This window comes from Emydura macquarii, unplaced genomic scaffold (genome assembly GCF_026122565.2).
Source record: "Emydura macquarii macquarii isolate MOO-44397 ecotype Brisbane River unplaced genomic scaffold, CSIRO-AGI_Emac_v2 contig_1451, whole genome shotgun sequence".
Classification (NCBI taxonomy): domain Eukaryota; kingdom Metazoa; phylum Chordata; order Testudines; family Chelidae; genus Emydura; species Emydura macquarii.
In genome coordinates, this window is record NW_027131588.1 from 1,262,191 (window position 1) to 1,289,603 (window position 27,413).

The 27,413-nt window shown below is 40.9% G+C and overlaps 1 protein-coding gene across 3 annotated transcripts in view; it reads right to left on the reverse strand.

The window, feature by feature from the left end:
* Window positions 1–18,684: 18,684 nt before the first annotated feature.
* PTPRD (protein tyrosine phosphatase receptor type D) overlaps window positions 18,685–27,413 on the reverse strand; it is a 1,886,025-nt gene continuing 1,877,296 nt past the window's right edge. For all 3 annotated transcript variants that reach the window (XM_067553085.1, XM_067553086.1, XM_067553087.1), the window contains 2 exons: window positions 25,135–25,270; window positions 18,685–22,592 (listed from right to left, as the gene is read on the reverse strand). In XM_067553085.1, coding sequence (XP_067409186.1) covers window positions 22,524–22,592; window positions 25,135–25,270 — 205 coding nt within the window. In that variant the 3' untranslated portion in view covers window positions 18,685–22,523. The remainder of the gene's footprint in view (window positions 22,593–25,134; window positions 25,271–27,413) is intronic.

Below are 27,413 nucleotides of genomic sequence, written 5' to 3' on the forward strand. Positions count from 1 at the left end.
CAACCACTGTGTCATGGCTGAGGGGATCTTTTTATTATTATTGGCTGGCATTCTACTCTTATGGTATAATTTTGATTAACCCTCTCATTCCAATGTCCATTACTTGCTGTTGGTATTTAAAGCACAGTAGCCAGCTTTTACAGCGGCTGCCAGCCTTCCCCTCAGCAACCTACACTGTATTAAATAAACGGTCTCTATTTTTCAGCTGGCTGTCTAACACTTTCCATAATGGCGGTTTTGGGGAAGGGAACAGGTTGCCTGGTGCTTCAGGATTATATTAAACCTGTCAGTAGTTTCCAGCCCTGGATTCCAGATCTTGGGGAATGACAACTGTGCAAGGCCAATGAATAAATAAATAAATAAATAAAATAAACAGACTACATATTTGAAGCTTGGGTGATCATTTTTCCTGGGGTAATAGGTTCCCCTTGGTGAAAGAAATTGCAATTACTATTAGTTCATATGGCAGAAAATTGCAAATTCAAAAGAACATAAATATGTTCTTCCATTACTGGAGCTTACAATTGACTATGAGGTAGGAGGGGGCAATACTAATAGGAGGCTATCAAACAGAACAGATACGTTAAATTATGTAATCAATTTAATGTGCTTGGTTGGTTGACAAGGAACTCTGTTCACTCCTTGGCCCTTATTTCATAACCTTCACTATCTTTTCGTGTGAGACTTTAAAAATATATATACATTTTCCTCATGAAAAAAAGTCCAGTGTCTAAAAATCTACCGTAAACATTTTCTTGAGGCACATATGCATCGGGGACAGAAATCTACAGCCAATTCTTCCTTCATCGGAATGGGAAATTGGTCACTGGTGGCAGGAGCAAGGGATAGGAGCCCTGATTTGTAAGAGAATGCTGCTGTATTCTACACAGTAAGGTAGATTATTATAGCAGTACTACAGGGTTTGGTGTAATTACTGTAAAATCCCCCTAGTGTGGGTTTTTTTTGCCCCTAAACTTTGTGAAACTGTTTCATACAGCTTTGATTCTAACCGAATATTTAATGATCTAATGTGACAAATGACTGAAGGTAAGAGTTGGTGGTAACAGATATCAAAATTCATATAGAATTAGAAAAGTGGAATGGCTGGGGGGTTTTTTATTTTATTTTTTTAAATATGTAGGTTTAACACTGGAAAGCAGTTGTCCAGAACCTGGATTTCAGATTCCTTCTATGACAAGCAGGAAAGGTGCAGAGTGAAGATTTCAAATCAAGCTAGGATAAAACTGATTTAAAAAAAAAAAAAAAAAAAAAAGATATATAATTTTACAGTATAGGCCACATTTTCATGCTAATGCCTAGCCTGGGAACCTGCCTCAGCAGATCAGCAGGATGATGAAGGAGGGGAAATCATCCATAAAGGTTGCTTTATATTATAGCTCCAGCTGCCTCTGGCCCTTTTGCACCCTTGATGAGAGTGTGGGGGAAGATTTATGCAGCATAGATCCTCTAACTCTCCCTCATCATTTGCCATGCAGCTATGTCACGCAAAGATTGTGCACCTCTTCCTCACATACCCCAAATGCAGCCTTCCTTTTTTTGTAGTACAAAACTCACTAGTTTTGCTGTCAGGGAGTCTTTGCAATGGCAGAGGCAAAGCTTGTTCCTAAGGCGTGGTCTACACTAGAAAGTAGTGTCAACAAAACTCACCTTTAGTGTACCCAGTGCAATGACCCTTTTGTCAACAAAATAAAACCACCTAGACAAGAGGCGTAGAGCCTTTTTTGGCAAAGTTTTTGCAAAAAAGCACATGGGTAAGACACTACCTTTAGGTTATATCACTGAAGATAGCCTCCCGATTATCCCAGGATGCCACTGTGAGTGCTGCTCTGGTAAGCAGTTTGAGCTCGGCTGCCCTGCAGCCATCCACCTCTGCCCCTCTCCTTTCAAAGCCTCAGGAAGTTTTCAAGTTAACTCACCTTGGCGAGCTCACTCCACAGCACAGCAAACACAGTCCTGCCTGCCTGACCTAAACTACAGGGGAGGGGTGTAACTCCTGATGTGCCATGCAGAGCCAGGGAGGGAGGTGGGGCTGTGTCCCTCTTTCCGCCCCCACGGGTGTATCAGATCCATCTCTGCTGAGGGAGATGGGGGAACGGGTGACACCAGATATGAGCTATCTGTAGCAGCTTTTTTGTTGAGATTGGTTACTTCCAGATGCTGCTGTCTGAATTTAAAGAGACAGGATGAATACAGACACACCCACTGTCCCTCAACACGCAGTCTCTCTCTCACTCACTCTCCTGTCTCCCCCCACTTCTGTGGGCTTCTTGTGTTTGTGTTCAGCAGTGTCAGTTTGGCTGACAGGGCAGTTTAAAAGCAGCTGTCAGACTAGTAGGATGCCCCTGGAATGATGGGATTCAGAAACCATCATGTGACGCTGTGCCTGTCCCATGAGGCATTGCAAATCCTTCCCAAAGCACCCTGCATACAATTGCACAGTGGGATAGCTACCCACAGTGCACTGCTCCCTGTGTCCACAAAAGAGCTGATAGTGTGAATGCACTCCTCTGACAGAAGGAGAGAGTGAAGACACGCAGCAGCGATTTAATTATAGCGGTGGCTGTATGCCAGCAAAACTTTTGTCAGCAAAACCGTCTAGTGTAGACAAGGCCATAGTTGCCCATCCCTTAAGGCAATGGTAGACTCTGTAGAAATATTCTCTGTTTGAAATATGATCGTGGGGGGTGGTAGTTTCTTTTCAGACTATGCTTTCTTTTAGGTTTTAGATGACTGGATCCCTCTATAGGTTTCTTTTCTAAACATCCTCTTTCTCTGCTCTGCTTTGATATAATTCTCACTTGCTCAGATTCTTTTTTACAAATTGATCAATAATTATTTTGGACTCTTCCTCCAGTAGTGCTAGTTGAAGGGACTTTTCTCCCTGGGTACAAAATATTATTTTCTAAGCATTACTTTGTCCATTTTTATATCCCCTCTTTACATAAACGTTACCCCTATACCTTCACAGTCACCTTCAGCCTCTTGCCTGTGTGTGGTTCTGAAAAAAATAGCCAGGAAGGAGCAAACTGTAAAAACTCCTGCTTCACGTGTGCATCCAAATCTCCCACTGGTTTCAGAAGTAGTGTTGGGTGCATCACGAATGCAGGCTCCAGCCCTGAACATGTAAAAGTATTAGTCTTAGCAATAGTCTTCATCCCTATATTTAACTGCTTTTGTACAGCAGCAGTGCCCAACCTCTGGTCTGGGGCAGCCTCAAGGGTGACTGTGTTAAGAAGAAAATTTTTATCTGATACTGAATTGAATATGTGGTTCATGAGGAAAAAAGTATATCTTTCCAAAAGATATTCTTTAATTCAACCAGGAGTTATGGTCTGTGCTGTGCAAGAGGTCAGATTAGATGATCACAGTGGTCAGTTCCAGCCTGCAAAACTATGAATCTATGAGTCATGCCCTGTGATTTTAAAGTGAAGTGTTTTAATCAGTCCTAACACTGAGCCTGTTCGTACTGCAAACTGCCCATTGTCTTCAGTGAAAGCTTGGCTGCTTCCTTAGATATCATACTTGGACAGAGAATATGATACAGCTGAAAGGATTCAGGATCTAGTTTTCGCCTGTCTCTAAAGGTGTCATCTCTCAGTCATAACTCTAGAGTATGACTTGTCTGTCTTTTTAGTGAAATACAACAAAATTCTGACATTGTGAATAGCTGTGTGCTCATACTATACAAGATAGTCTGATTCATTTAAAATACATGTGTAGTAGTGGATTAATACTAGTTGTACTTTGATTACTTACAGTACATGGATACTATTCTTCACCTAGTATCTATCCCATTTTAAATACATTACCTATAAATTACACATAAATGAGTCCCTTCCCAACCCAACTCCCTTGGAATGGCAAATGCATTTTCCAAAGACAAGATGGGTGAGGTAATATCTTTTATTGGAACAACTTCTATTGATTAGAGAGACAAGCTTTTGAGCCGAAACATCAACAGAAGTTGATCCAATAAAAGATATTACCTCACCCACCTTGTCTCTGTAATATCTTGGGACCAAAATGGCTACAACTATACTGCATGCAAAAAGACATTTGATATCAGAATTCTGGCTGTTTCATTTGGATTGCTCATGGGATCAGTTTATTTAGAACTGAGTTGGTTAGGCTGTATGAATGGAATATTCAATTAAATCTTTTTTGGGTATTATTAGATATTCATATCAGCTAAACATTTAGCTTGTTCATTTGTGAAATACGCTCTTTTCTATGCATGCAATAGTGCCTTTTCACAATGAGCGCAGTTCTGATCTCAGTTCAATGCATGTGTAGTGACTACAAGTGGAATAATCTATGTGCTTGAGAGCCAATAACAGTAGCTACATTAAACTGTTGCTCCAGGGGGATTTTTCACTTTTCCAAAAACACATTAAGTTGGACATGCTTGTCGCACATGTCTTTGCTCAAAGAGAACAAAAATGCAGCATGCAGATATGGAAGAACATTTCCTAGCACATTGCTTATTGACATATTCTTTGTTTGAAACTATCTACAATGCATTTCATGAACACAGGCCATTATTTTAAAAAGTGGTTAATGATTTTGAGTGCCTGACTTCCAATCCCTTAGGGACCCAGGCTTGCACCATAACCGGTGCTGACACTACACTGCAGTAGCTGGGATGGGGAGACTATCATGTGCAATGTGACATCCTTCACATGAAACATTAAAATGAAGACCCTTCTGCCTGCGTATGCTAGCCAACTGTCCAAATGGAAGTTAAACAGCCCATTGCACTTTTGAAAGATGCAGCAAGAAAAATTTCTTGTTGTCTTGGCCAACATTCCCACTCTCAAAACAAGATAAAAAGTTCCAGGCTTTATCTGAATTATTGCTCCTCTTATGGCCATGACTCCTTTTGTTTACACAATCATTGCACCACCAGCTTTTACCTTGTTATTTTTCAAGGACCTACAGACACTTGAAGTCTGAAAGGAGCTATATAAGATCAAAATCTAGCAACAGAGCCTCAGCTGGCATGAATTGTCATAGCTTCATTGAAATTAAAGCCATGAAATCAATGGAGCTATGACAGTTTACACCAGCTGAGAATCTGCTCCCTAATTTATTATAATGGGAGCTTTTTAGCCTTGATTCCTTCAAAGTAGCTATTACACAGTCCTGGTCATTTAAAATTCCCCCTGTCATGCAGGAGGGAAGAAAGCATTTTATTTACTAACAGGAACTCTGTATTATTCAATGGATTTCATCACATAGGGCAGGAGGAATTATAAAAGGCCAGGACTGAAGGGGTTTTTCACCCCCCCTTTTTTTTTGCATTAAAAATAGCACAAAAGGAGAAAACTTTGAGCAGATTTCCAACACACATTCCCTCCTACCTTCCCAAATTCAAATGCAATGTACTCAAAATTTATATTGGTGGACGTAAAATGAGAACCACCAGTATCTTCTATAGTAACCATCTGATCCCAAGCCTATAGCATACTAAGCTAGTTGTCACTTACCTTACTGATGCCCTGGAGCTGAACCATTTTACATTGGAAGGTTAGCACAACTGAAAGAAAAATATCAACAAAGTGAAAACAGGTGCTCTTGTAAAGCTTGTTCTGCCAGGTGGGGGGAAGGGGTGCTTAAGAAGGCAAACTTGCCAAAGGAAGAGGCTGTGAACAGGAGGACTCTTGTTTCACAGCAGAGACTGCTGCTGAGAACAGAGACAGGTCAGCAGAGAGGGAGACGGTGGCAGGCTTCACTGCTCTCAAAGCTGCACAGACTAGCAGTATGTCCCAAGAGGAGGCGCTAGAGGTAGACACCACTAAGGGACAATATACCCCCTGACAGACCAATCGCAAAGAGTTGAATCCAGATAGACTGCATGAGAGACAGGTCACCTTTGCCTTTCTTTGCTCTCACTCGGATTCCTCTCGTAAGGGAAAGAGAGGAGGGGATCTGTTTGTTTACTGAGAGAACTCTTCATGTGCCACAGACTGGGGTATGTGTGCGACGGAAAGTATAAATGACCTGAAGTGTGGTCTAGAGAGGACTTAAGGGAACCCCTGTCCCCCCCATGCTGGTGTATGAATATGTAACACAGGCATCTCACATGATAGCCCATATTAGAGTCAGCCAGCTAGTACATTCTTTTAGTCTCCCGATATCAGGCAGGTATTTTTTTTTAATAGGTACTAAGCAGAATCAGTAAAAGCATCACAAATAGCATTTTGTGCACTCAATTAAAACCATATCAGGAATGCCATACCTACATAATCTGCAAAGCACCAGATCCTGGTTGCTCTGGGAGCTTATTTGTCAGATGCATTCAATGGTGAAAGAGCACAGTGCAGATGCTTTAATTAGGCAATGTAAGACTTCAACTTGCATTAGTCTTGATTTTGGCCTCTGGACATGGCTTCATCTCTGACAAATGCAAAAAAACCCCCCTATGAGCCATCAACCAAGGCAAAATACACACCACTAAGGAAATTACAATCAATTTTCCCTCTAAACTGCACAAGCATAAGGCCAGAGAGTGACCAAAGAGCTCCTGAGCAAGCTACAGATAAAATATCAATTTCCCCTCCACTCACAGAGCCTATCGGATCATAAACAGAGACATAAAGGGTATTGAAAGGTATGAAACACACCCCACTGCACCACACGCACAGATAAATTGGGAGGGTTTTTCTTCAATCATAAAATCTCACTTCAGCTGGAAAATCATTTTAATGAGCTATTGTGGCAGGTGAAATTGAAAATTCTGGGCAGATGACAGGTTGCAAATTAGGCACTCTGCCTTCAGCCTTCTTTATTAACTGTACTATTTGTGAAGGGCATATCAAATACTACTATTGGATTATTATAGAGATGCCACACTTCTCTCTTCCATAACTGAGGATGAGGCTAGCCTCCCACCATAAGTCTAGTTCTTATAGCTCCACTAACCTGAAACTTCACATTTGAAGCTTTAAGCAAAAGTAGATTATTTCTGCAAGAGGCAAATCAGTAAAGGTGTTGGTGAGATAAGAAGGTGCAGAAACTGGAGATCACACTTTGTGAACATTGTGTGTGTGTGTGTGTTGGGGGAGGTAATATCAAGTCTAACTTGTGTAGACTAAAATGAAAACTATATTCATATATATCAACTTCCCAGGAAGAAAATGAGTGATATGTTGCATGCTTAGGGCTAGAGACTCAAAATGCTGGGTCACCCCCTCTCTAGAAAGGTTGAGTATAGAGGGAGCCAAGCTGCTGATGGCATACAAACTACCATACTGGATACATGCTGCTAGCCAGGACTTCAAATCACTTTTGCCTTGGCTCATAGAATGGAAGTCCCTCCCATTTCTGTATTAATAAACATTAAAATGGAGCCAGAAATTCACCAGGCTCAAAGGCAGCTTTGGTTCCTGCCATGTCTGCTGCAGGCTTCATGGCGGGCTGTTCCTCAAACAGCTCATCTGAGTATGGCGTCAGGATGTGCTGCTGCTGATCCTGCTCCAAAGCCTTCGCTGGGACCAGTTTCAGCAAGAGAGTCACTTCACTGTTTTCAACTGGCACCTGCTGCTGGCCCCCATCAGGCCGTATGCTGGATTTTGGTGCCAGCAGGGAGCCTGCTCAGCTGATGAGATCATCATGCACCTGCATTGGTTCGGTGCTTGTCACAGTGGAGAACAGTCAAGTTCCTTATGAGATGATGTCAGTCAGTGCACACTGAGGTGCAGTTCTGGTCTCTGATTTCACCATACTCAGTCTTGAGCCACCTGATCCATTGGCTATTCTCAGCTTCTGTTAGGGAATGTGATTCTGTTTATCCCCTGTGAAGCACCTGGCATTAACCATTGTTGGACGACAGGATACTGGATGAGATGAACCATTGCACTGGCCCACTATGGCCATTCTTACAGTCCTATGTTCTTATTGCCTGCTCTGATCACTGGTCCAGCAAATTTGCAACACAGTCAGCTTTTTTGCTATGTGCTGGTAAGCGTGGGCATTCCTTGTACTCTTACTAATGTGCACTGGTTTGCTGGCATCACACCAGAAAGTTACCACAATCTGGCTGTGCTCATGTAACCATGAAGCAGCGCACTTTGCGAACCATTTCTTCTGTTCAGTCTCCATTGCAAACTCAGAAGGCTTCAGAGAATGTGTTTGCAACTTGATGTGCAGAAGACAATGGAAGGGTTAAACACTGACTCACTGAGCGGCACTACACCAAGGGGCACTGCTTCCATTTCCATGGAGATTCCTGGTATAGCAAGGACAAAGGAAGTTGGCCCATAGGATTGGGGGATACTTTTGGCAAACTCCCAAAGTGAGGAGCACTGCAAAGCTGACTTTCCAATGGTTGGCAATGGACCTGTAGCAGTCTGGGGTAGTCAGCTTTCAGATGGTTATAGTAACCTGCATTTGAACAGGGATGGCTGCCCTCAGGAGTGTCATGATGCTGGAAGGTCAGGGCAACCTGCTCATAACGCTCCAGACACGTAGGTTTCTTCAAGTCAAAGTTCTGGACCTACTGTTGGTCATGCATGATGAAGTGGACCCACCAGACTGTGCTTGTGGCCCTGCTTCAGAAGTGCCAGACTACGTAGGGCCACCAGCGGCTGCACTAAGTATCATGAGCAGCATCACCCTGGTCAAGTCTATGTCTTCCTGCTCCATCATAAGCGCTGTCCAGTGCCTTTGGTGAGTCAGAAAATGCCACCAAAATGTCCACAAGTATCTCACAGAAGTTGACCATTTCCTGACCCAAGAGTGAAAGCACAACAAGAGAAGTTCTTCAAAAGGTGCCTCAAAAGATGTTCTTCAAAAGGTTACTGTAGAGGGTTTTGTCATCCCCCTCTGGCAATCTGAGAGGGAGGCCACACCCCCTCATTACCCTGCCTCAGCAGGGATGATCCCAACTCGGGGGGCTGGGGGAACAGTCCCCAAGTTTTACTTAGTTCAAAGCTTCCCGAGGGGCAGCAAGCAGTCTAGCTCCCCAGACAGGGTAACATGCAGTTCAAAGGCCCCCAGCAGGGCAGCAAGCAGCAAAATAGTCTAAGGGTCACCAGTGTGGTTGGGGAAAGGGACGCAGGCCCACCCGACTCCACTGCATCACAGCCCAGGTCCCTAGCTGTAGCAGAGGGGTATGTCACGGGGTCCACGGGGTAGGCAGCGGGGTCAGCGGGGTCCCAACCGCAACACACTGACTCACCGTCCGGCTCCCTGGCTCCTGGACCGTGTGGCCCCTCCCCTGGGCTACTTCCTCCCCCCTTTCCCTCCGGTACCTGGGGTTCCAGTGTCCAGTCCCCCTCATCGGGGTAGGTGCCCAGAGGCAGATTGTAGAACCCCTCCATCTCATCGCGGGGTGGCAGGTCTGGCAGCTCTTCGGGGCCATCAGTGGGGGGTAGCTCCTCCAGGTCGGGCCCAGTCAGGGCCCATGCCTCGCCATCGTCCCCTTGCTCTTCCAGGGGCACCTTTTCCAAGTCTGAGCCCCATAGGGCCATTTCCTCCACGTTGGCGTCAGGCAAGTCCTCCAGGTCCTCACCCCTCGGAATCCCCTGCTCTGATGGGGTGGGAGGAACCGGGGTGCCCCAGGCCTCGTGCTGCTCCTTCACCTGCTCCCGGACACTGGCCCTGGTCCGCTTCCCTGGATACCTGGTCTCGGTCAGCTCACCTGGGTACCAGACCGCCGGCAGCCCTGGAGGACCAGGAGGGCCGTCCTTCCTCTCTGGGAGCTGGGCTCCAACTGAGCTCCTGGGCCTCTCCTTTGTACTTCCTGCCCCACCCCCCTCGCTTCCGGGTTGGTAGACAGGCAGGCTCTAGCTCCGCCCCCACCGCCCCAATCTGATTCTCCTGGCAATCTGAGAGGGAGGCCATACCGCCTCATTACAGTTACTATCTCCGGTAGCTGGGAGTGCACAGACCAAAATGATGGCTCAGCCAGATGCGTTAGTGGGCTGTTCAAACTTCCTGTAACATGCAGGGTGGACAGTCAGGTTTTCCCACTGTGCACCACAATCAAAAGACTAGAGCAGCCACATTTCAGACAGAACACTAGGGAGTCTGGGGTATAGCTGGTTTGATTTGGTCTATGTGCTGCAATGTGGACACCAAAGCTCCAGATGCAAGCCCATGTTAGACAATTCTTAACATAAGGTTAGCAATCAATGTAGACGCTCAAGCCCTGGGTTCTCTAACCCAGGAGCAGCTGACTTGAAACCCCCTAACCCTGGGCTTATGTGGCAGTGTAGACATAGCCAGAGGTATTGTCACGCTTCACATGCTACTAACCCTTAATCAAATACTTCGGATGGTCTTATGCATAAGGCACTGGTCTGGGACCCAGAAGACAGAATGTGCCACATATTTTGTCTCTGATCATGCTCAAGTAATTTAAGGCCAGAATCTGAAACACATTGAGTTGTAGCTCTCTTCATACGTGGTCCCACTGAAGTCAATTGGTTTATTCATGGAGTAGGGTGCTATGCAAAGTGTGTAAATGTATAAGGGTCTAGCTTTTAATTGCTCTGACCTGGATCCACAAAGAGACTTAAGGGCGGCAATGCCTAACTTTTAAGAATCTAAAATATCACTGGATCAACAATCAAAAGCCATCGTAGTAGTCCAGCATTCACCTAAACTAAGCAATCAGAAGTGCTGAAGAGAGAGGTGTGGCTTAAGTGCCACCCCTCATAGACATCAGTAGCTGAGTCCATGCTGCAGGGAGATGAGTATCTCTACTTGTGATCCACAACCTGGAGTCAGATGGCCTATGTGTTTAAGTCATTTCTTCCAAGAATGAGTTAGACACCTGCTTAACTCTACACAAGATGACTGGGGGTGGAGGAGGAGCAAGATTAGGCAGCCTCCTTTATAACTTTAGACCAGAGGTCAGAGAACTCACCTAGGAAGGAAGAGACTCAGAGTCAATTTTTCCCTCTGCCTGATTAGCAGGAGGGATTTGAACTTGGGTGTCAGGTGAGTGTCCGACTGGACTATGGGATATTTTGGTGTGGGCCTCTCTCAATCTCTTTTGTTGAAGCCGCTCATCTTTGTATAAATAATGAAATATGTATTGGGCTGAAAGAGAGTGAAAATAACTGTACAGTCCAGTGTGTGGACACTCACCGGACAGGCAGGAGATACTAGTTCAATTCCCTCCTCTGCTAAGAAAAAAAAGTATTTGTTAGGCAAGTGAGTACCAGGATATAAGGTATAAGGGAGGCTGTTGCTTCCTTGCCTGCCCCTTAGGCATGCTCAGAGTGCACCTTACAGCTCAGGCCTGTAGGGAAGCCAGGTGCAGGAATGCCCATCTTCTCCTGGTTTATGGATTGTGCTGAGGCTTAGGGGTCCAATATGTATTGGGTGCCTGCCTGGGGCAGCAGTATGCATGCCCAGAGGCAGAAACTTAGGTGCCTAGGGGATTTTTCCAGCAAAAATATGTGAGCTGAGTGAGTTTAAGAGTCTATAGGGTTAGGCAGCAGTCAAACGAGTTGTGCGGCTCTCATTGATATGTCTATACAGGGATAAAAGCCCATGACTGGCCCATGTCAGTTGACTCAGGCTTGCAGGGCTCAGGCTCCAAGGCTGAAAACCTGCTGTGTGGATGTTCAGGCTCAGGCTGGAGTTTGAAGTCTGTAAAATGGAGATAATACTTCCCTACCTCACAGGAGTGTTGTGAGGGTATACACATTAATGTTGGTGATGCACTGGGATGCTACACTGATGAAAGCAAATCCTTACCTGAATAGATATCTGTATGGAGCTCTATAGTGCATAAACCATTACATTGTTCAACTATTATACACCTTATAAAGTCATCAAAACCTGATGCTTGCATAGTCCTGGTGAATGAGACAAACTTTATAAAGTCTGCATGACCCAGGCTTTTTTAATCCCACATAACTCAATGGGGACGCTATAAAGTTGTGATTGCCCAGTGCAGACATTGCAAATGCCATAAAGTGCGATGCATAACTTGGGAAAAACACCCCCGCCCCGCCCAACGCTTGAGATACATATTATCACACCCATGTGGCCCCCATGTGTATTTCATAAAGGCTCAATTGCCAGAGGTGAATTTTTTTTTTTCATTAAAAAAAAAAAAAAACCCTCAGTTTTGCAAAAGGCCACATGGCTCTGTGAGATGGCCATGTTGTAGCGTCAGACAGGATACAAAATAGGGGCCTGGCTTGTGGGGAGCTGGAGTAAAACACACATACAATACATGAGTGGACCAAGAGGTAGATCTGGCAGAAAGTACAGGGAAGAATGGCATATGGCAAAATGAAGATATGGTCTCTGAGGGAGCTGAATTTAACCTTGCTCACTTTGCAAACCACATAAAGCCTTCTGTCACAGTACACTTCTGAAATGTTTGGAACAATTCCTAGACAAAAAACCTTTGTTAACTTGGAATTAAAGTTGAAAGGTTGTACAACTTTCATTGGGAAAAGTACTTCCTGTGAGAGAATGAGTAGTTTTTTCCCCCCAGTAAACATAGAAAACAAATGTCACAAACATTAGAATGCCTGGGAACTCAAAATTAAGTTTCCACTTTGCTTTAAAAAAACCGATATGTGAACAAGTGGTGGAAATGTACAATAACCCAAACAGCTTTTACTCAGCCTCATTTTTAAGTTCCTTTAAAAAAACGCCAGCTAGTTACAGACAATGTGAGATTTTAAGCACCACACAAGTGCATTTAATCACCGACTCCCAAGTTTAATGAAGCTTACTAAACTGACTTACTCTTAGCACGTTCTAACACTGCCCACCCATTGGCAGCAGACTGCATTTGTGTTGACTTCACAAAATCACTTGACTCCTGGCAACTTTAGGGCCATACACGGAACATGCAAGGGACAAGTGTTTCATAGTGAGCTTTTGAGGTATAGCTAATTATCATGTGTAAGTAACTCTCCTAAATCCTGACTCAACACTTCATTGCTGAGACATTACATATAAAATAAAATAAAATAAAATAAAATCTAGTTATTACATTCCACATGTGTAGGTACAATGGGTTTTGCAAACTTATGGCTGGAAATATACACATTCATTTTGAGCTTTGTAAACTCATTCCTACAACAGCATCTTTTAGGCTGTGGCTGCATGAGAGAGTGTGGTTTCCCTGCTGATGTACACATACCTATGCCAGCTCACAGAGCACAAGCCTGAGTATAAATAGCAGCATAGCATGGCTAACAGCAGCTGTGCTGAGTACACATCCACTGGTTGCAGGCATGTTTGTACTCGGCACAGCTCAGCCATGCCTCTGTTGCTGTTACCAGTGCTCTCATAGCTACACTGCTGTTTAGACACATGATGAAAGGTAGCACAAAGACGTGTACATGAGCAGGGGACACATACCCCCTTGCTTGTAATATAGACGTAGTAGGCATAGCTTTTTTTAGGACGTTGCTGATGGTAATAAAAAAGGTATTGTGAGGATGTTCTATTCCCTTAACAGGAAGAAAGGTAAAAATATCAAAAGTTGTTATCCCATGGAAGACAGTCAGATGTAGCCAGCAGCATTCAGTTGCAAAATGCCCACCTTAGGCTTACAGCTGCTTGGCTCTGCAAAATTTAAAGATTCAGTCACAGAAATGCAGGCTGGGAAAAAATGCCCAAGAAGGGGGCAACACTACAATGGGGAATTCTTGAAGTAATTTATAGATCCTTCCAACTATAATGAAAGTTTATAATAGTGAGTATATTGCAACAGCCCAGAAGAGTCAAATGCATGTTTCTGCACAAGTGCTGCTGCAATCCTTGTTGATGGTCTAGATGCCTAGTCACATCCTTCCATTTCCACAGACTTAAATACAGCAGCAGTTACAAGAGCATTCTTTATCATACAACCATGTTAGGTGTGCGTCCTATTACATTTTGGTAGCTGGAGTAGCAGAAGTATGACAACTACCAACAATAGGTTTCTTGATCGGCTTATATTTCAGTCCCAGAGTTTCTAGCATTTTTAGACTGCATTCACCAAAAAATGCTTGAAACTGTACCTGGTGAAAGTTTCAGCTTAAATTATTTTAAGCCAAATCTAAGACAGAGAATGGCAAGTTTCACCTTTAGGAAAAAGTCTTACCTTTTACCAGAAATCAAACATGAACTAGTCAAGGAAATATGACATTTTTCTTTTCATGAATCTGGAAATGACATTTTTTAGAATTAATTTTGTCAACAACTTCCAAGCGAGATTGCAAGGGGTAGTGAGGATTGACTATGGAATACAGGTAATCAATTCAAATCTGGCCCAGATCACAAATGACAGGGTGTTTTACCATCTCTTTAATGGACTATTTAACATGAGCTGGTATTCCATTTTCTTTTACATAACGACCCTGAGGTGGAATCCTGGCCCTATTGAAGTCAACAGGAATTTTGCCATGTAATTCAGTGGACCCAGTTCACCCAAAAGTTGGCACCACAATTGGCATTCTCAGCAGAGGCCAAAGGCTTACCAGACACATTACTCAAGCTGCTGCCTCAGGGGCAGAGTTGAGATGCATTGGTGTAAGGATGATTGCATTGTCGTATTGCACCTGTTCTGTGTATAATGACTTCATGCTTCATCGCCATAAAGCCAATACTTTTCAGAAGCACGAGATGTACTTAAGAATATGTTTTAAGGATTGTGAAGAATACTTCTAAGCTTTACCCAGAAGGCCTCTGATAGATATTGCTTGAGCCTCAAGCAGAGACCACAATAGCTTTATAAGATCAGAACACTTGATCTAAAGGAAACAGGTCGGAGGGGAAGTAATTGTAGGCTCTAAACAGCTGAGAGGCTCCAAAGGGAATGGGTGTGCAAGTAACAAATACAGGATAAAAAAAGATTGACAAAAGGGCAGGAAGCGAGTAAAGTTTTACATCTGGAGAAGAACAAGGATCATTTGAGGGCCAGCTGAGGATGGGAACATGTGATGTATTGTGGTACTGCATTCCTTCTGCTCAAAAGTGATGAAGATATGTTCAGTCACAGAGTCTTGTTCTCAAATCAAGCTGAATATGTCCCTAAGGCTACGTTTACACTGACAGTGGCAAAATCACCACTGCCAGATCGATCTTTCAGGATCGATTGAGCGGTCAGTAAGACCCGCTCAATCGATCAGGAAGTCGACTGGGTAAGTCCACCCCTCAAGCAGTGTAGCGCTGAGTCGATGCGTAGTTTGCTTAACTCCCGTCGACTGCCGCTGAATCGCGCAGTCAGTGTGAACCAGCCCTAAATTTATATTAATCTCTTTGCTTGCACCACCTTCTCTGCTACATGTGTTGTAGCACTTACGGAGCGCTTAAATCCATATTTAGAACCCAAAGTAAATGACTCAATGTCCAGAAATGCTGAGCCCTCAACTCCTTGGAAAACTCAGTCCACTTTATTTAGAGCACTAAACAGGGATTTAGATTATTAATTTTAGGCACCAAGGTTGGAACATTTTGGCCTGTATGTTTTGGAACATGGTGACTACGGTGCAAGATGGCTCCTGAAGGCAGTGTTGTCCTGTGTTCAGGGCATTGGATTGTGAGTCAGGAGACCTAGATTCTTAACTCAGCTCTTCCCCTAACCTGTTGTGCGACTTTGGACAAGTCAATTCAACATTTGTGCCTGTTTCCCATCCTGCCCTTTATTTAGAGCAAAAGCTGTTTGGTGGGGAAGGGACTGTCTCTTATTCTGTCTGTACATCACCTAACACAATGCGGACCTGAATTCAGTTAGATCCTCTGAGAGCTCCTAAATTACGAACAAGAAAACTGTAAAAAGCTTTAAAGATTTAATTTATTAATACCCACATATTTGGGTTTTTTTTCCCCCAGTGAAGGAATACTTGCATTTGTACCTTTTTCTTAAACATTCAGAGAAGGGAAGGCATTTCTAAGCAGTTTTGAACTGATATAAAAGATTTATATTCGAGATCCAATAAGGCAGTTGAATATATAATGGACTGCTTTTATTGGCAAGGAAAGCCTGTTTGCTTGTTCCGACTATAATAATAAAGACTTTTTTCTTATATTCTGCTGACAGAAGCAAGCTGAATGCATTGTGGGTTAAAAAGCACCCTATTTATAGCTTTGATGCAAAATTATCTCTATTCATTATAATGTATCATTTGCAGGTTATCATTCTGCACTTCTGTGAAGCTAGTCAGCAGATGTTTCCACCAGTGTATACTCACTGTGTTAGGCTATGGAAATATGCTGGCTCTTGACACCATAGCCATCATAGACAGAAAAAGGGGGCAAAAATTGTTGAAAACAGAATAGGTATTGCAAGAGCAAAGTTTTCTGATTTGAATAGCAATATAATATAAAGCATTCAAATCCTTTTGTTTTTTTAAAAACATACCTATTAAATCAGAAATATTTTATTAATTATCTAACACTAACTAGAGATATTTTCTTAATACATCCTGTGTTTTTCAAAAAACTAATGTGCAGCTTTGCTACTGGAAGACTCTCTTTGGTAATATACAACTTCCCAGACTATCAGTATTTGATCCTCTATTCACTTTGTCAGCATGTCAGACACTCTTTTGTCCTGCACTTTTCAAAACTTATTTTTACAATATTTTGTGGAAGTGACATTGTTACAAATAATGCAGTGTAATACCCAGTACATTTTTAAGATAGTGATACTAGTTTGGTCTAATATTAATATTGAAACATGAATATCACACACAAACTTTGAAAAATGTAAAACTTCAGGCTTATAAACAGGCCTTCTGTTTTTTGGAATTTATTCATTTCATTTTTGGGGGTTTATTTTTAGCAATTTGTTTGAGTTTTATGCAGATGTCCAAAAATCTGTTGGGGGGCAGGGCGGGGGAGGGAGCTTTCTTGTTGTTCTTAACAGTAAAGAGTAATATGCATTATATACATTACTCATTACAGTAATATAATGCATATTACATACTTTACTCATTATGTAGTATATACTGTGATGAGTAATCTATTCATAGTGGTCCTCAGTGCACTTTAATGCAGCACTGTTTCAAACAGCGCCATGTTAAAGTGTATTAGGGAACCTTTAGCAGGGTCAACATGGACCAATGAATGTGAAACATGTTTGTGCACTTTAGAAATCACACCCTCATAGTCCACATTACTGCTCAACGTAGAGAGGCCCTTAGATTAGTTGTTCTCAAACTTATTTGATCAACCCCCCCTTATTTTGGGTCTGTAGTAGTTTATGCATCGCTTCCCCCCTAATTACATATACTGCCACCCAGCTCTGAAGGTAGAGCAGAGAGCAGCAGCTCTCTTGTAAAGCTGGCAATGTGAAAAGTGATATTAGTCAATATCACGTTTCACAGTAGACATAATGACCTATTGCCACCCTTACATCTGTGCTACTCTGCCACTCCAGGCTGACAGCCAAAGCCCCACCACTCCAGGTGAGGGCTGAGGGTTGGGGGAAAGGAAGGACTGAAGGAAGGGGGGAGGAAGGAGATCCTGATCCCAGGCAGCGGGGCTCTGGCTGTCAGCCCTGGGGCAGTGGGGCTCCTGGGTTGCACAGCCCTTCTGCACAAGTCCCAGCCACCCAGGGCTGTCAGTTAGACCTCTTAAAAAAAAAAAAAGCACACAGCTTGTGCCTGCCTCCCTTGGGACACCTGGCCTAAAGTATGAGAACCACTGCCTTAGCCTGAAGTAACCATTTCTGGTGTTTATAGGATAAACACCAATTTCTTTTGGTATTGGGGGTATTTTATTGGTTAATACTGAAAATCAGAAGACTTATTTATTTATAGAATTAACTCAAAAGTTTCAGTGTGTGTGTGTGTGTGTGAAGATATGGGGAACCATGTTGTATATTAACGTAATCAACTAATTACTTGCATGCCCAATTGTAGCAGTAAATAAAAAGTGTAAAAACTACATTTAGCTTAGCGGCTAACACCCCAAACAAACGGAAAAAACCCCCACAAAAATACCCAGGAAAAACAAAACAAAAAAAAAACCACAGAGAGGCTGCTGTGTTTTTTGCCACTAACAGTTGAGTAGAAATCTGTGATATGCTCCACAAAGCATGTATCCATTACACTTTATCATATTACCTAAAATTTTTTAGATAAAATAGTGCAGATTTTTTCATACTACTTTCATGGCAGTTTTAGAGATCCCTCTTTGTACCGAATCACAACAATAAAGCATATGGTTCAGTGCAGAGAGAAATTACAAAACTGTCAGAACTGCATGCCACTATTCAAATAATCAGAATCTGATCAATGAAGGTGAAATACTTTTACTTCTTTCCAAAAATTAGGATACTAGGAACCAAATCCTGAGGAATGGCAAGAACCCACAACTTCCCTAGAATTTGACAAGAATCACAGATGTCTCTCTAGATTTGGCCCTAAATATGGGCCAACGTGGTTTTCTTGAGCCAAATTGAAGCAATTCCTTAAACACAATGGGACAGATCAACAAGTGTAAATTTTCATAGCTTTGTTAAAGTTCATGGAACTATGACAATTTATACCAGCTGAGGATCTGCCTTCCATAGCTCAAAAATCACCACTGAAGACAACATATTTGCTAACTTAGAAATGCATTTTTCACTGCCTTGCTACTAGTTAAGATTACTGACTAGTTCACAGTTTTAGTTAGACTCCTCTGTGACCAAGAAAAAAAATTGTTTTGATTCCAAAAGCACTGCTTAAGAAAAGAGGACCAGGGCTGCATAACACTGACATTTTTATTAGAATTCATTTGTAACAAATGGAACTTGTGTCAGCAAAGAACTGATTTTCATACAGACTTTCTTTCGCCACCAATGTAACGAAGTAAGAAAATAAAAAGCACGCCTTTCATTCTGTAAAACATTTACGCGTACTACTAATTAGAGGTAATTGTATTTTTTTTAACAAGCCATTTTACAAGGTAAATTTTTTTTAAATTTTTCAGTCTATGCATCCAAAACGAGAGCAAAGAACACAACTTTTATTATCTTTGTAAAGACACTCCAAGCTTGAATGGCAAAGCCACGTAACAGATGGGGATGACGGGACTTGCAGCCTTCTGATATCTGCTGGAGTGTCAGGGCACCCCAAACAAAAAACCAACCAACCAATCAAAAAAAAAAAAAAAAAAAAAAAAGGAAGGAAGGAAGGAAGAATAAAAGGGAAAAAAAGCAGTTGCATTTTTGTTGTTGCAAACTCTTTCCCCCCATTTTTACATGTCCTGTGTTATTTACATACACACTAGTGGATTTTCATAAGCAGTTTCTTACAGATGGGTTCAAGTAATAACATCATTGGGTGTAGAATCAATAGGGCAGTGCATAGTACAAAGGTATAGAAAGTGCAGATCTCCCAGAGGGCCCCTCCCTTCCCCCAGCCATCCTCTCCATTGTCTAACCAGGCAAATCATTTTTAAAAAAAGAGCTAAAATAAAGTTCTGTACAAATCATTTTTATATATTTGGAGTTTTTTTCCATTGTAACTAATTACAAAATTATACATAACTACACATACATAGGTAAATAATAGCACCGTACTGGTTATGCTGATGAAACCAATTCTAAGGTTGGAAGAGTATGGTAAATGCAGATAAAGATGCTTCTTCTTTAACTTAACTATAGAATGACTATACATTAGTTTACAGAAAGTGGAATGCACATCAATGATGCTAACAGAGTTATCTTTAGAAACAACTCCTGAACAGCAAGATTACTGGAATAATCGCTGTCTCATTTATCCTACAGTACTTTCCCTCACTCACTAGTTATCTCTGATTTTTCCCTCTTTTTCTTAAGAATTTGCAAGTTTCATGGAGAGAAAACTCTGCCTGTTAACAGCTCTGGTGTGCAGCAGTCCTCCTTAGTATATGCTTCTAAAATGGTGTGTGTGTCTGACTGTATTTGGCTAAAAGAACATGACTGCACTATGTAATCTGGCACTTTAATAATTCTTGAAAAGATACAAATAAAAAAGAAGAAAAAAAGAAACATAGTGCACATTCTTCTCTGGTTCTAATATAAGTTATAGAATCTCGTTCTTGAGGTAGCCTTCTATAATACTTTTATTATTATTATTTTATATATATATATCTATATTTGTTGTGGTTTTTTTTGTTTTGTTTTGTTTTTTTTTTTACAAAAGTGCTCAAATACAATGCTTGCTAGTGTTTGGTCTTTCATACATTTCTTTCTATTAGTGATGGAAAATGTGGAAGAAAACAAATCTAGTACGTTACACCAACATAGTTGAACTACACGTATGATTCTTATCTAACACCTGAAAGAAAGAGTTCCTTTGATTTTTGTGTGCTAACTGATACAAGGTACGACAGAGACCTAGGCCACTATAAATGGCTTCCTATAAAGAATCTCAGAAAATATTTTGCATTGTTTAAAGATGTTTTTCTTTCAAATGGACACCTAAAGTCATTTTTAAAAATACTCTGAGGACTGAATCCTATTTGCCTTACCCATATTAACAGCTCCATTGCAATCAATAATTTGACTTCAATGTGCCTATTGACATGTGTACAGTGGGCAGGATTTGGCTCAAAATGAAAGGAATGTTGCATGAGTACTGCTAACAACAGCTATTACTTACTACTAGTGCAGTCCTACATCTCGGCAATGGCAATACCGTAATCAACAACATTGTGGTTGATGAGAGCCAATTTGGAAGGAACGTTAAAGTCGTGGGCATGTCTGTTGTTGGAGTTGTGAAAGGACAAAGGGCCCTGACTACCCAACTGTTTTGGGCTTGCATTTATTTACATCCCATACTTGGTTAAAAACCAGGAATGCACATTATTCAAAGTGTTTTTGTACATGTGCTAAAAAGACAATGTTTTAATTGAAAAGAGTAACAGAGATATGAATTTACTAATGTAAATACAGAAAAAAGAAAACAATGAAATGCTATCAAAATAGGCATCAAATATAAGGCACTCTAAATGTGAAATAAAAATAAAAACCAGCATCGCTAAATAATGCTGTATGCCACAAAATATTTCTAATTTATTAACAGAGCAACGTGAGTTTGGCTTTGCCCTGTTACACATCATAAATGCAAATTTCATAGCACATACTATAGACAATATATGATTGAATACATTTTTTAAACATCCTGACAGCTAGTATATTACAATATTCTCCCCTCCTAAAGGGATATGCACTGACCTTTCCCACATGCACACCTCCTGTACTTAATAATATTGTTTGTTATTGCACTATAGTGTTACAAATATTGAACTTCATTGGAAGCCTCAACCACATAATGTGTGTGTGTCTTTATGTAATTGTGTGTATATAAACATTATTTTTTTGGGTTGGGGTGAGGTTCAAATATCACTGATGTGCATTCCTCATTTCCCTTCTAAAAAAGAAAAAAAAAAAAAGCTATGGATTTTGGAAATGCAGAAATGTTCAAAAAGTACCACCATAAGGATTGAATGTAGTATTCTGGAAATATTTCCCACCACTTTAATAAATCCAAGTCATGGAAGAACTGATATATCTAGATATATTTATGTGTATGTGTGTGTGTATATATCTATCTGTCTGTATCCCTGTAAATATATAGAGAGATAGATATGGATAGACAATTATATAAAGAGAGGGGGATATGTGTGTGTCTGTCTGTTAGCAGCAGCTTTATACTTTGCGCCTCCCTGTTGATTCCAAAAGAAACCAAAAGAGCCCCACTTTGATTAACTGATTACGAGTATTTCTTTAAAAAAAATGAAATTAAACCAAACTGTAATATCTAATAAGAATGTGGTACTGTAGATCAATATAGGACTGCACAAAAATGTGCATATTTTCATATTATTTAACATTTCTACAGCAAGATATTACAGATAACAGTTCTATAGCTTAAAAAAATCTACAATTCCAAAACAAAAAATGAACAGTTATGCAACTTTTTTTTTAAATTCACTTCATCAAATGATAAACTCTTGTTAAAAAAAGGAAAAAGTTTACACAGTTAAAAATGAAGCACAGGTCAGCAGTATCTTTACAATACTAAAAAACTAAACCAAGGACTTTCTTTTTAAACATTCCCCCATTTCCCCTAAAGTGATATTATGAGCATTATGGTGGGAAGGGGCAATGTTGAAGTTAAGAGTCCATTTTGTTTTAAGAAGCCAGGTACCGGTATTTTAACAAACATCTTGCACCAAATTGCAGTACTCTCAAGATTCATCTTTGCAACAATCATACAATCCTCAATAAGATGATGGTTCTTTGCAATAATTTCCTCTTCCCTTTAATTTCAACCAAAGTTGAATCCTTAAGGTATCTGTAAATGAGATCCTTCAGATGCCTCACCAGTCAGGATTCTTTTATTGTATTTCAGGTTAGGTTATTAAACTGAATTCTTGGTCCACCTGGAATCTTGGGGTTTTTGTGTGTGTGTGATTTTTTTTTTTTTTTTTTTTTAATATTCCCACTAATTGGTCTTTAGCTAGGAGTTAAGAAGTACTTCTCAAGCACACTGTATGGCTCAGAAGAGGCTCTCTGGATCTTAAAGGGCCTGCAGTAAAAATCCAGGATGAGTCAGGGGGTTTTACGTTGCATAGTGATCAAAGCTGCCCAGGTATTCCAATGCGGCTCGATAGCTGAACTGGTATTGATCCTGAAAGAAAGAGAGAGAGAAAATATAAAAATCTGTTAGTTGATTTTTAATTTAATCGGAGACTGTGAATACACTATATCCCACAGAGGCCATAGCAGTTCAGCAATATCATCCTGCTGACATCAACAGAACACCCTGGTTTGAGTTACAGTAAACAAAAATGGGCTCAGATGCTCATTTAATGCAATAACATTCTCCTTAGATGGAACCTGCTTATTTGTGATGCAAATATGTATTTATTTACTGAGCATTTGTTGTTCTGAATGAGTACAAGAGGATTAGCAGAAAGCTTTTTTGTCTGAGGGGAATGCATTAAGATTTATCTTTTGCATTATTTCAAACTATTTGAGAGTTGCTAATAAAATGTTCAAATAACACCTCAGTGAATGTGACTAATATGTAAAGCATCACATTCAGGTCTCATTTCCTCACAGCCCAGATGTGGTATGCTGAATGTATAAACCCAAGGTAATATACAGCATAGGGGGACCCAATCCTGCCTTGCAGTACAGTTACCAAATTATTCCTGCCACTGGCAGGAATTAGGGCCTCTGAGAGGAATGTGTAGTAAAGTGCCTCATTAACATGATGCAGCTCAGATTTCATACCCAAGTCTTTTCACACAAGACCTACACCCCCCGTTTTCCTCTGAACCTGAAGCAAAGGTATTGCTGAGTTGCAGAGGGCTTGAGATTTACGAATACTCAATGTGAGCCCTACTCCTCATCTTCACCTACTTCATCTCATTTGCACACATAAATAGAAGTCTTTTTACGATGGAGTTCAACAAATTTGCACACCCCACTTAATGTGAAAGAACAAAAGTTGTTTCTAAAATCCCTCCAAAATACCAAAGCAGCCTAAGGGACTTGTTCATGTGATGCTACAGGCTTGCAGGCCTACAGACCTGAGTTTCATTTCACTCAGATCACAATTCAATGGCTGCCACTGGAGCAGCAGTCCATATCACAACACACCCTCTTCAGTTTATCTAATTTTCCATGATCACTGGTAGCTTCATCCTGAAAGGTGCAAGCACTCTAGTCATGATCCTACAAAGTACTTATGCACATGATTAAGTTTAAGCATAGGAGTAGCCAAATTGATTTCAATGGGACTACTTGTGAGCTGGATTGGGACCAGAGTGCTCTGTACCTTGCAGGATTGAGCTCTAGACTTCTGTTCCACAAACACCTGCATGAACTTAACACAGTGCCTGGAAGATTTCTGCTTTCAGCCTGGAGTGGGAGCACATCATCACAAGTAAGCTGAAGTAGCAAGAGGGAAAGTATAAACATTGCACAGCCCAGCATTGTATTTATGTGGGCTCCACAAAGCCTATTTTTCTATATGCTAAGTTTGTTTCTAGGAACCAATGGGACAGAAAGTAGATATTTTTCATTTTGCTTAGATGTACATTTTCTACAGCAACAATGGTAATGGAAAATAAATGAAGTTTACTCTTCAATTTTGTCTCAGTGAGTTACTTGGCTAAGTGATAAAACTGTAAAAATGAACTAATTCCATTTTAAGAGTGTGTGCGTGTGTAAAACACTAAAAGTAAAAAGGCTGTATAATTTTTATTGAACAAGTGTCAATTTCTTACAGCAAACTGCAGGGATCAATATTAAATTTCAAATCATAAACACATTTTAATGGCCAGTATCAGTCATCAAATTGCCGTATAAGGTTGTAAAAATGCTTTCCCTCCCCTCTTCTCCTTTTCTTTATGGGTATGATCTTGTTGGCTCACAGCTGAGTCAAAGGCTCCAATACAAGACAATTCAGCACATGCTAAACTTAAGTAGGACTTAGGCACCTGATTAAAGTTAATCAGGTGCTTAAGTGTTCTTTATAGTTTGGAATGATTCCTGAATCAGGGGCCAACAACCAGCTAGCTGTCCCTGCCCAAGACCTCTCCCTCAGCTGACTGGAGCACTCTCATTGACAGTGAGATCCCTAACTTTTTAAAGTCCCAGGGCAAAAAGTTGTAATTTAGGTTTTTTCACAGAGATGTAATATTTTCATGCTAAATAGTCAAATTTATATTTTATATGAAGTCCGGACAACCATGGAAACACTATAGCCTCAGTTTCAAGCCACAGGACACTGTCTGCCCTCTGAATGCACACAAGCCAACGGGTGCACTCACAGACAAAACTTTGCTCCCTGATTATGAATATAGATTACTAGTGTGAAGGAAAAGTTCAAAATGATCTGGGCAATGTTTCCATCTCTAGTTTCTTCTAGAAAATAGGTTCACACAAATATCTTATTCAGTCACCACTAAAGTAGACATTTCCCAGGCCGTGGTTTTCCTTTTTCATAGAAGGGGAAATAGCATAAATACTGCCATAAATGCTCTGCCTAGGCTACATACATAGCTACAGTATTTAAGAAGGGAAATCAAATTGTATACATTCTATTTAAATTCCTGGCTGTGGAAACCCCACTGTCACCATATGCCATTCCTAACTTTTTTTTATCCACCAAGCTACCTACCCTAACCTGATCAATGCATATATGTTGTTCTTCTTCTCACCTCTGTCTGTACCATGGCTGGCCGTTGTGTCCTTAACATTTTGACTGTCTGGAAGATATCTACAACACCTTCATATCTCATTCTTTCCAACACAATGCTCAGGGTTATGAATACTCCGGTTCTCCCAACACCCGCACTGTTGCAATAAAAAAGGAATGTTAATTGACAGTTAAAATGTTGAAAGAATTTACTGACTATTTAGCTGTGGATACGATACACCATATGTACATGGTCCTCTACGTGGGAAAAGGCTCTATAAGCAAAACTTCTGTGTGGAAATTATACACATTCACAAAGTGACTGTTCTCTGCCAAACTCAAAATTGTACTAATGTATTTCCAATGAAAAACTGGATAGTTAGGAAGCATTTTAAGTGGTTTTGTTTGTGACCAAGAATGTATAGTGGTCAGTGTGTGGTAGTGGAAAATGAGAGGGTTCTCTGGCCTGCCGATAGTCTAAATGGAAATGAAAACAGAAAGGGAAGCCAGAATTTAGGCTACCTCTCTGTCCTTATCTCAACTTGTTTATGTGTTACATATGGTATGTGAGCTTTCTCCCTGGTCTGAGACTCCTGAAATATGCAGGGGTATGTTAGGGATGGAGCACCAGCCTTATCTTTCAGTTTCTTTGCTTTTAGAGTTTAATGGAGAACTTAACATCAGTTTCAATATTCACACACAATATAATATAAATATGGTGCATGTGAAAAAAATATAACTTATATTGAAGAGAAAGCGGGGTTTACCTATTACAATGCTTCCTCTTCCCATACAACAAATTTGAGAACTGAAACAAAAAAGGATGACTCTTCTAAACAAGTCTGATGGCTTCCAGACCAGATAGTTTTTGAATCCTTATTACTTTAAGACAACTATTTATAACTTTTTAAACCAGCAAGAGGAGGGAATTAATTCATACTGTTGTGTTCTTGAGAAGCAAGAAAGCATCTGGAGAGTTAGTTAATGAGGAAGACACTGAATAATATGAAAAATCTCCACGTTTTCAGATCCTAATTAAGTAGCAAGTGTAACGCTTGGGTAAAGGCTTCAGAAAATGGATGGATTCATTTACTTGGGGCTGAAGCTGACAAGCATATTTAAACAGTGTGGGATCTTTTCAACAAAGAATTTTTAGGATTTCTAAAGAGTAGTAACAGTGATGTAAGTGCAAGTCCAGAATACCTTAAAGATCAATCAAATCACACGGTCTCAAGCAAATCACTCAACTCAATTCTGCTGTGACAGTATATAAAAGGGCTAGCCATGTTGTTCATAGGACCCTCTGGTTAGTAAAAGTCACGGGGTCTTTGGCAGATTTCCATAACCCAGATAGCTCCTTTACGGGTATGCAGTAGAGTTAGGGAAGGGGCTTGTAGGAGGAGGCAGGGAAGTTTTTGCAAGGGGGAAGAGTTTATCTTTAAATGGTCGTTTGTGTAAGGAAAGCCACAGGGTGTGTAAGATCTTAGATATCTGCTCAGAGGGGATGTTGACAAAGAAAGGGCCACTTAAAAACAGGATCCTGTGTGGCTGCTAAGCTTGCACATACCTAAGGCTGGTCCTACTGTACACTATTCCTACTGAGCCTTGGATTTCAGGAAAAGTCCTTTGCTGACCTAACTACTTTTTAATTAACTGTCTAATGAGATTAGAAAATTTTAAATAGTAACACACTGATTTATTTGTAAAGTTCCCAGAGAAGGAGAAATCACTCAATGTGTTATAGCTCTGAGTTTACTGTAATGTAGGTAAGGAAACCACATAAAAAAACATACAGAAAAGTGGAAAATTACAGAAAATGAGGGAGCAGAAAGTTCAGAGGAACTTCCCTGGCTTCCCCCTTACAAATAAATCCCTTGAAAAGAGGTCAGAATACAGATCACAGGCAATTTTTATAAGAGCACCAAAGGGGTGAGACTGAGCTATGTAGCAGTGAAGAGTTTGCAAAGAGCCTGATGCAATATCTTTCAGATGGGTGTGAACTGCTCCAAATCATATCAATAAGATGTTGATTCTGAATTATCCTAATAATTTAGATGTCAGCCATGTTAACTCTTTTGCTGCTTACAGGGCATCCAAGAAAGATGAGGTATGATCATGCTGGGCCCAATCCTATTCCCACTGATATCTATGGTACAATTCTCATCGACTTGTGGTATAGTGTGGTATAGTAGTTATTGTGGCATAATGGTGCGGGATCTTCATAATTTATTGTAAGTGGCATGTCATTTCAACATCAAGCGTGAGCAGAGCTTTGGCAGAGCTTAAAAGGGCCCACCATTT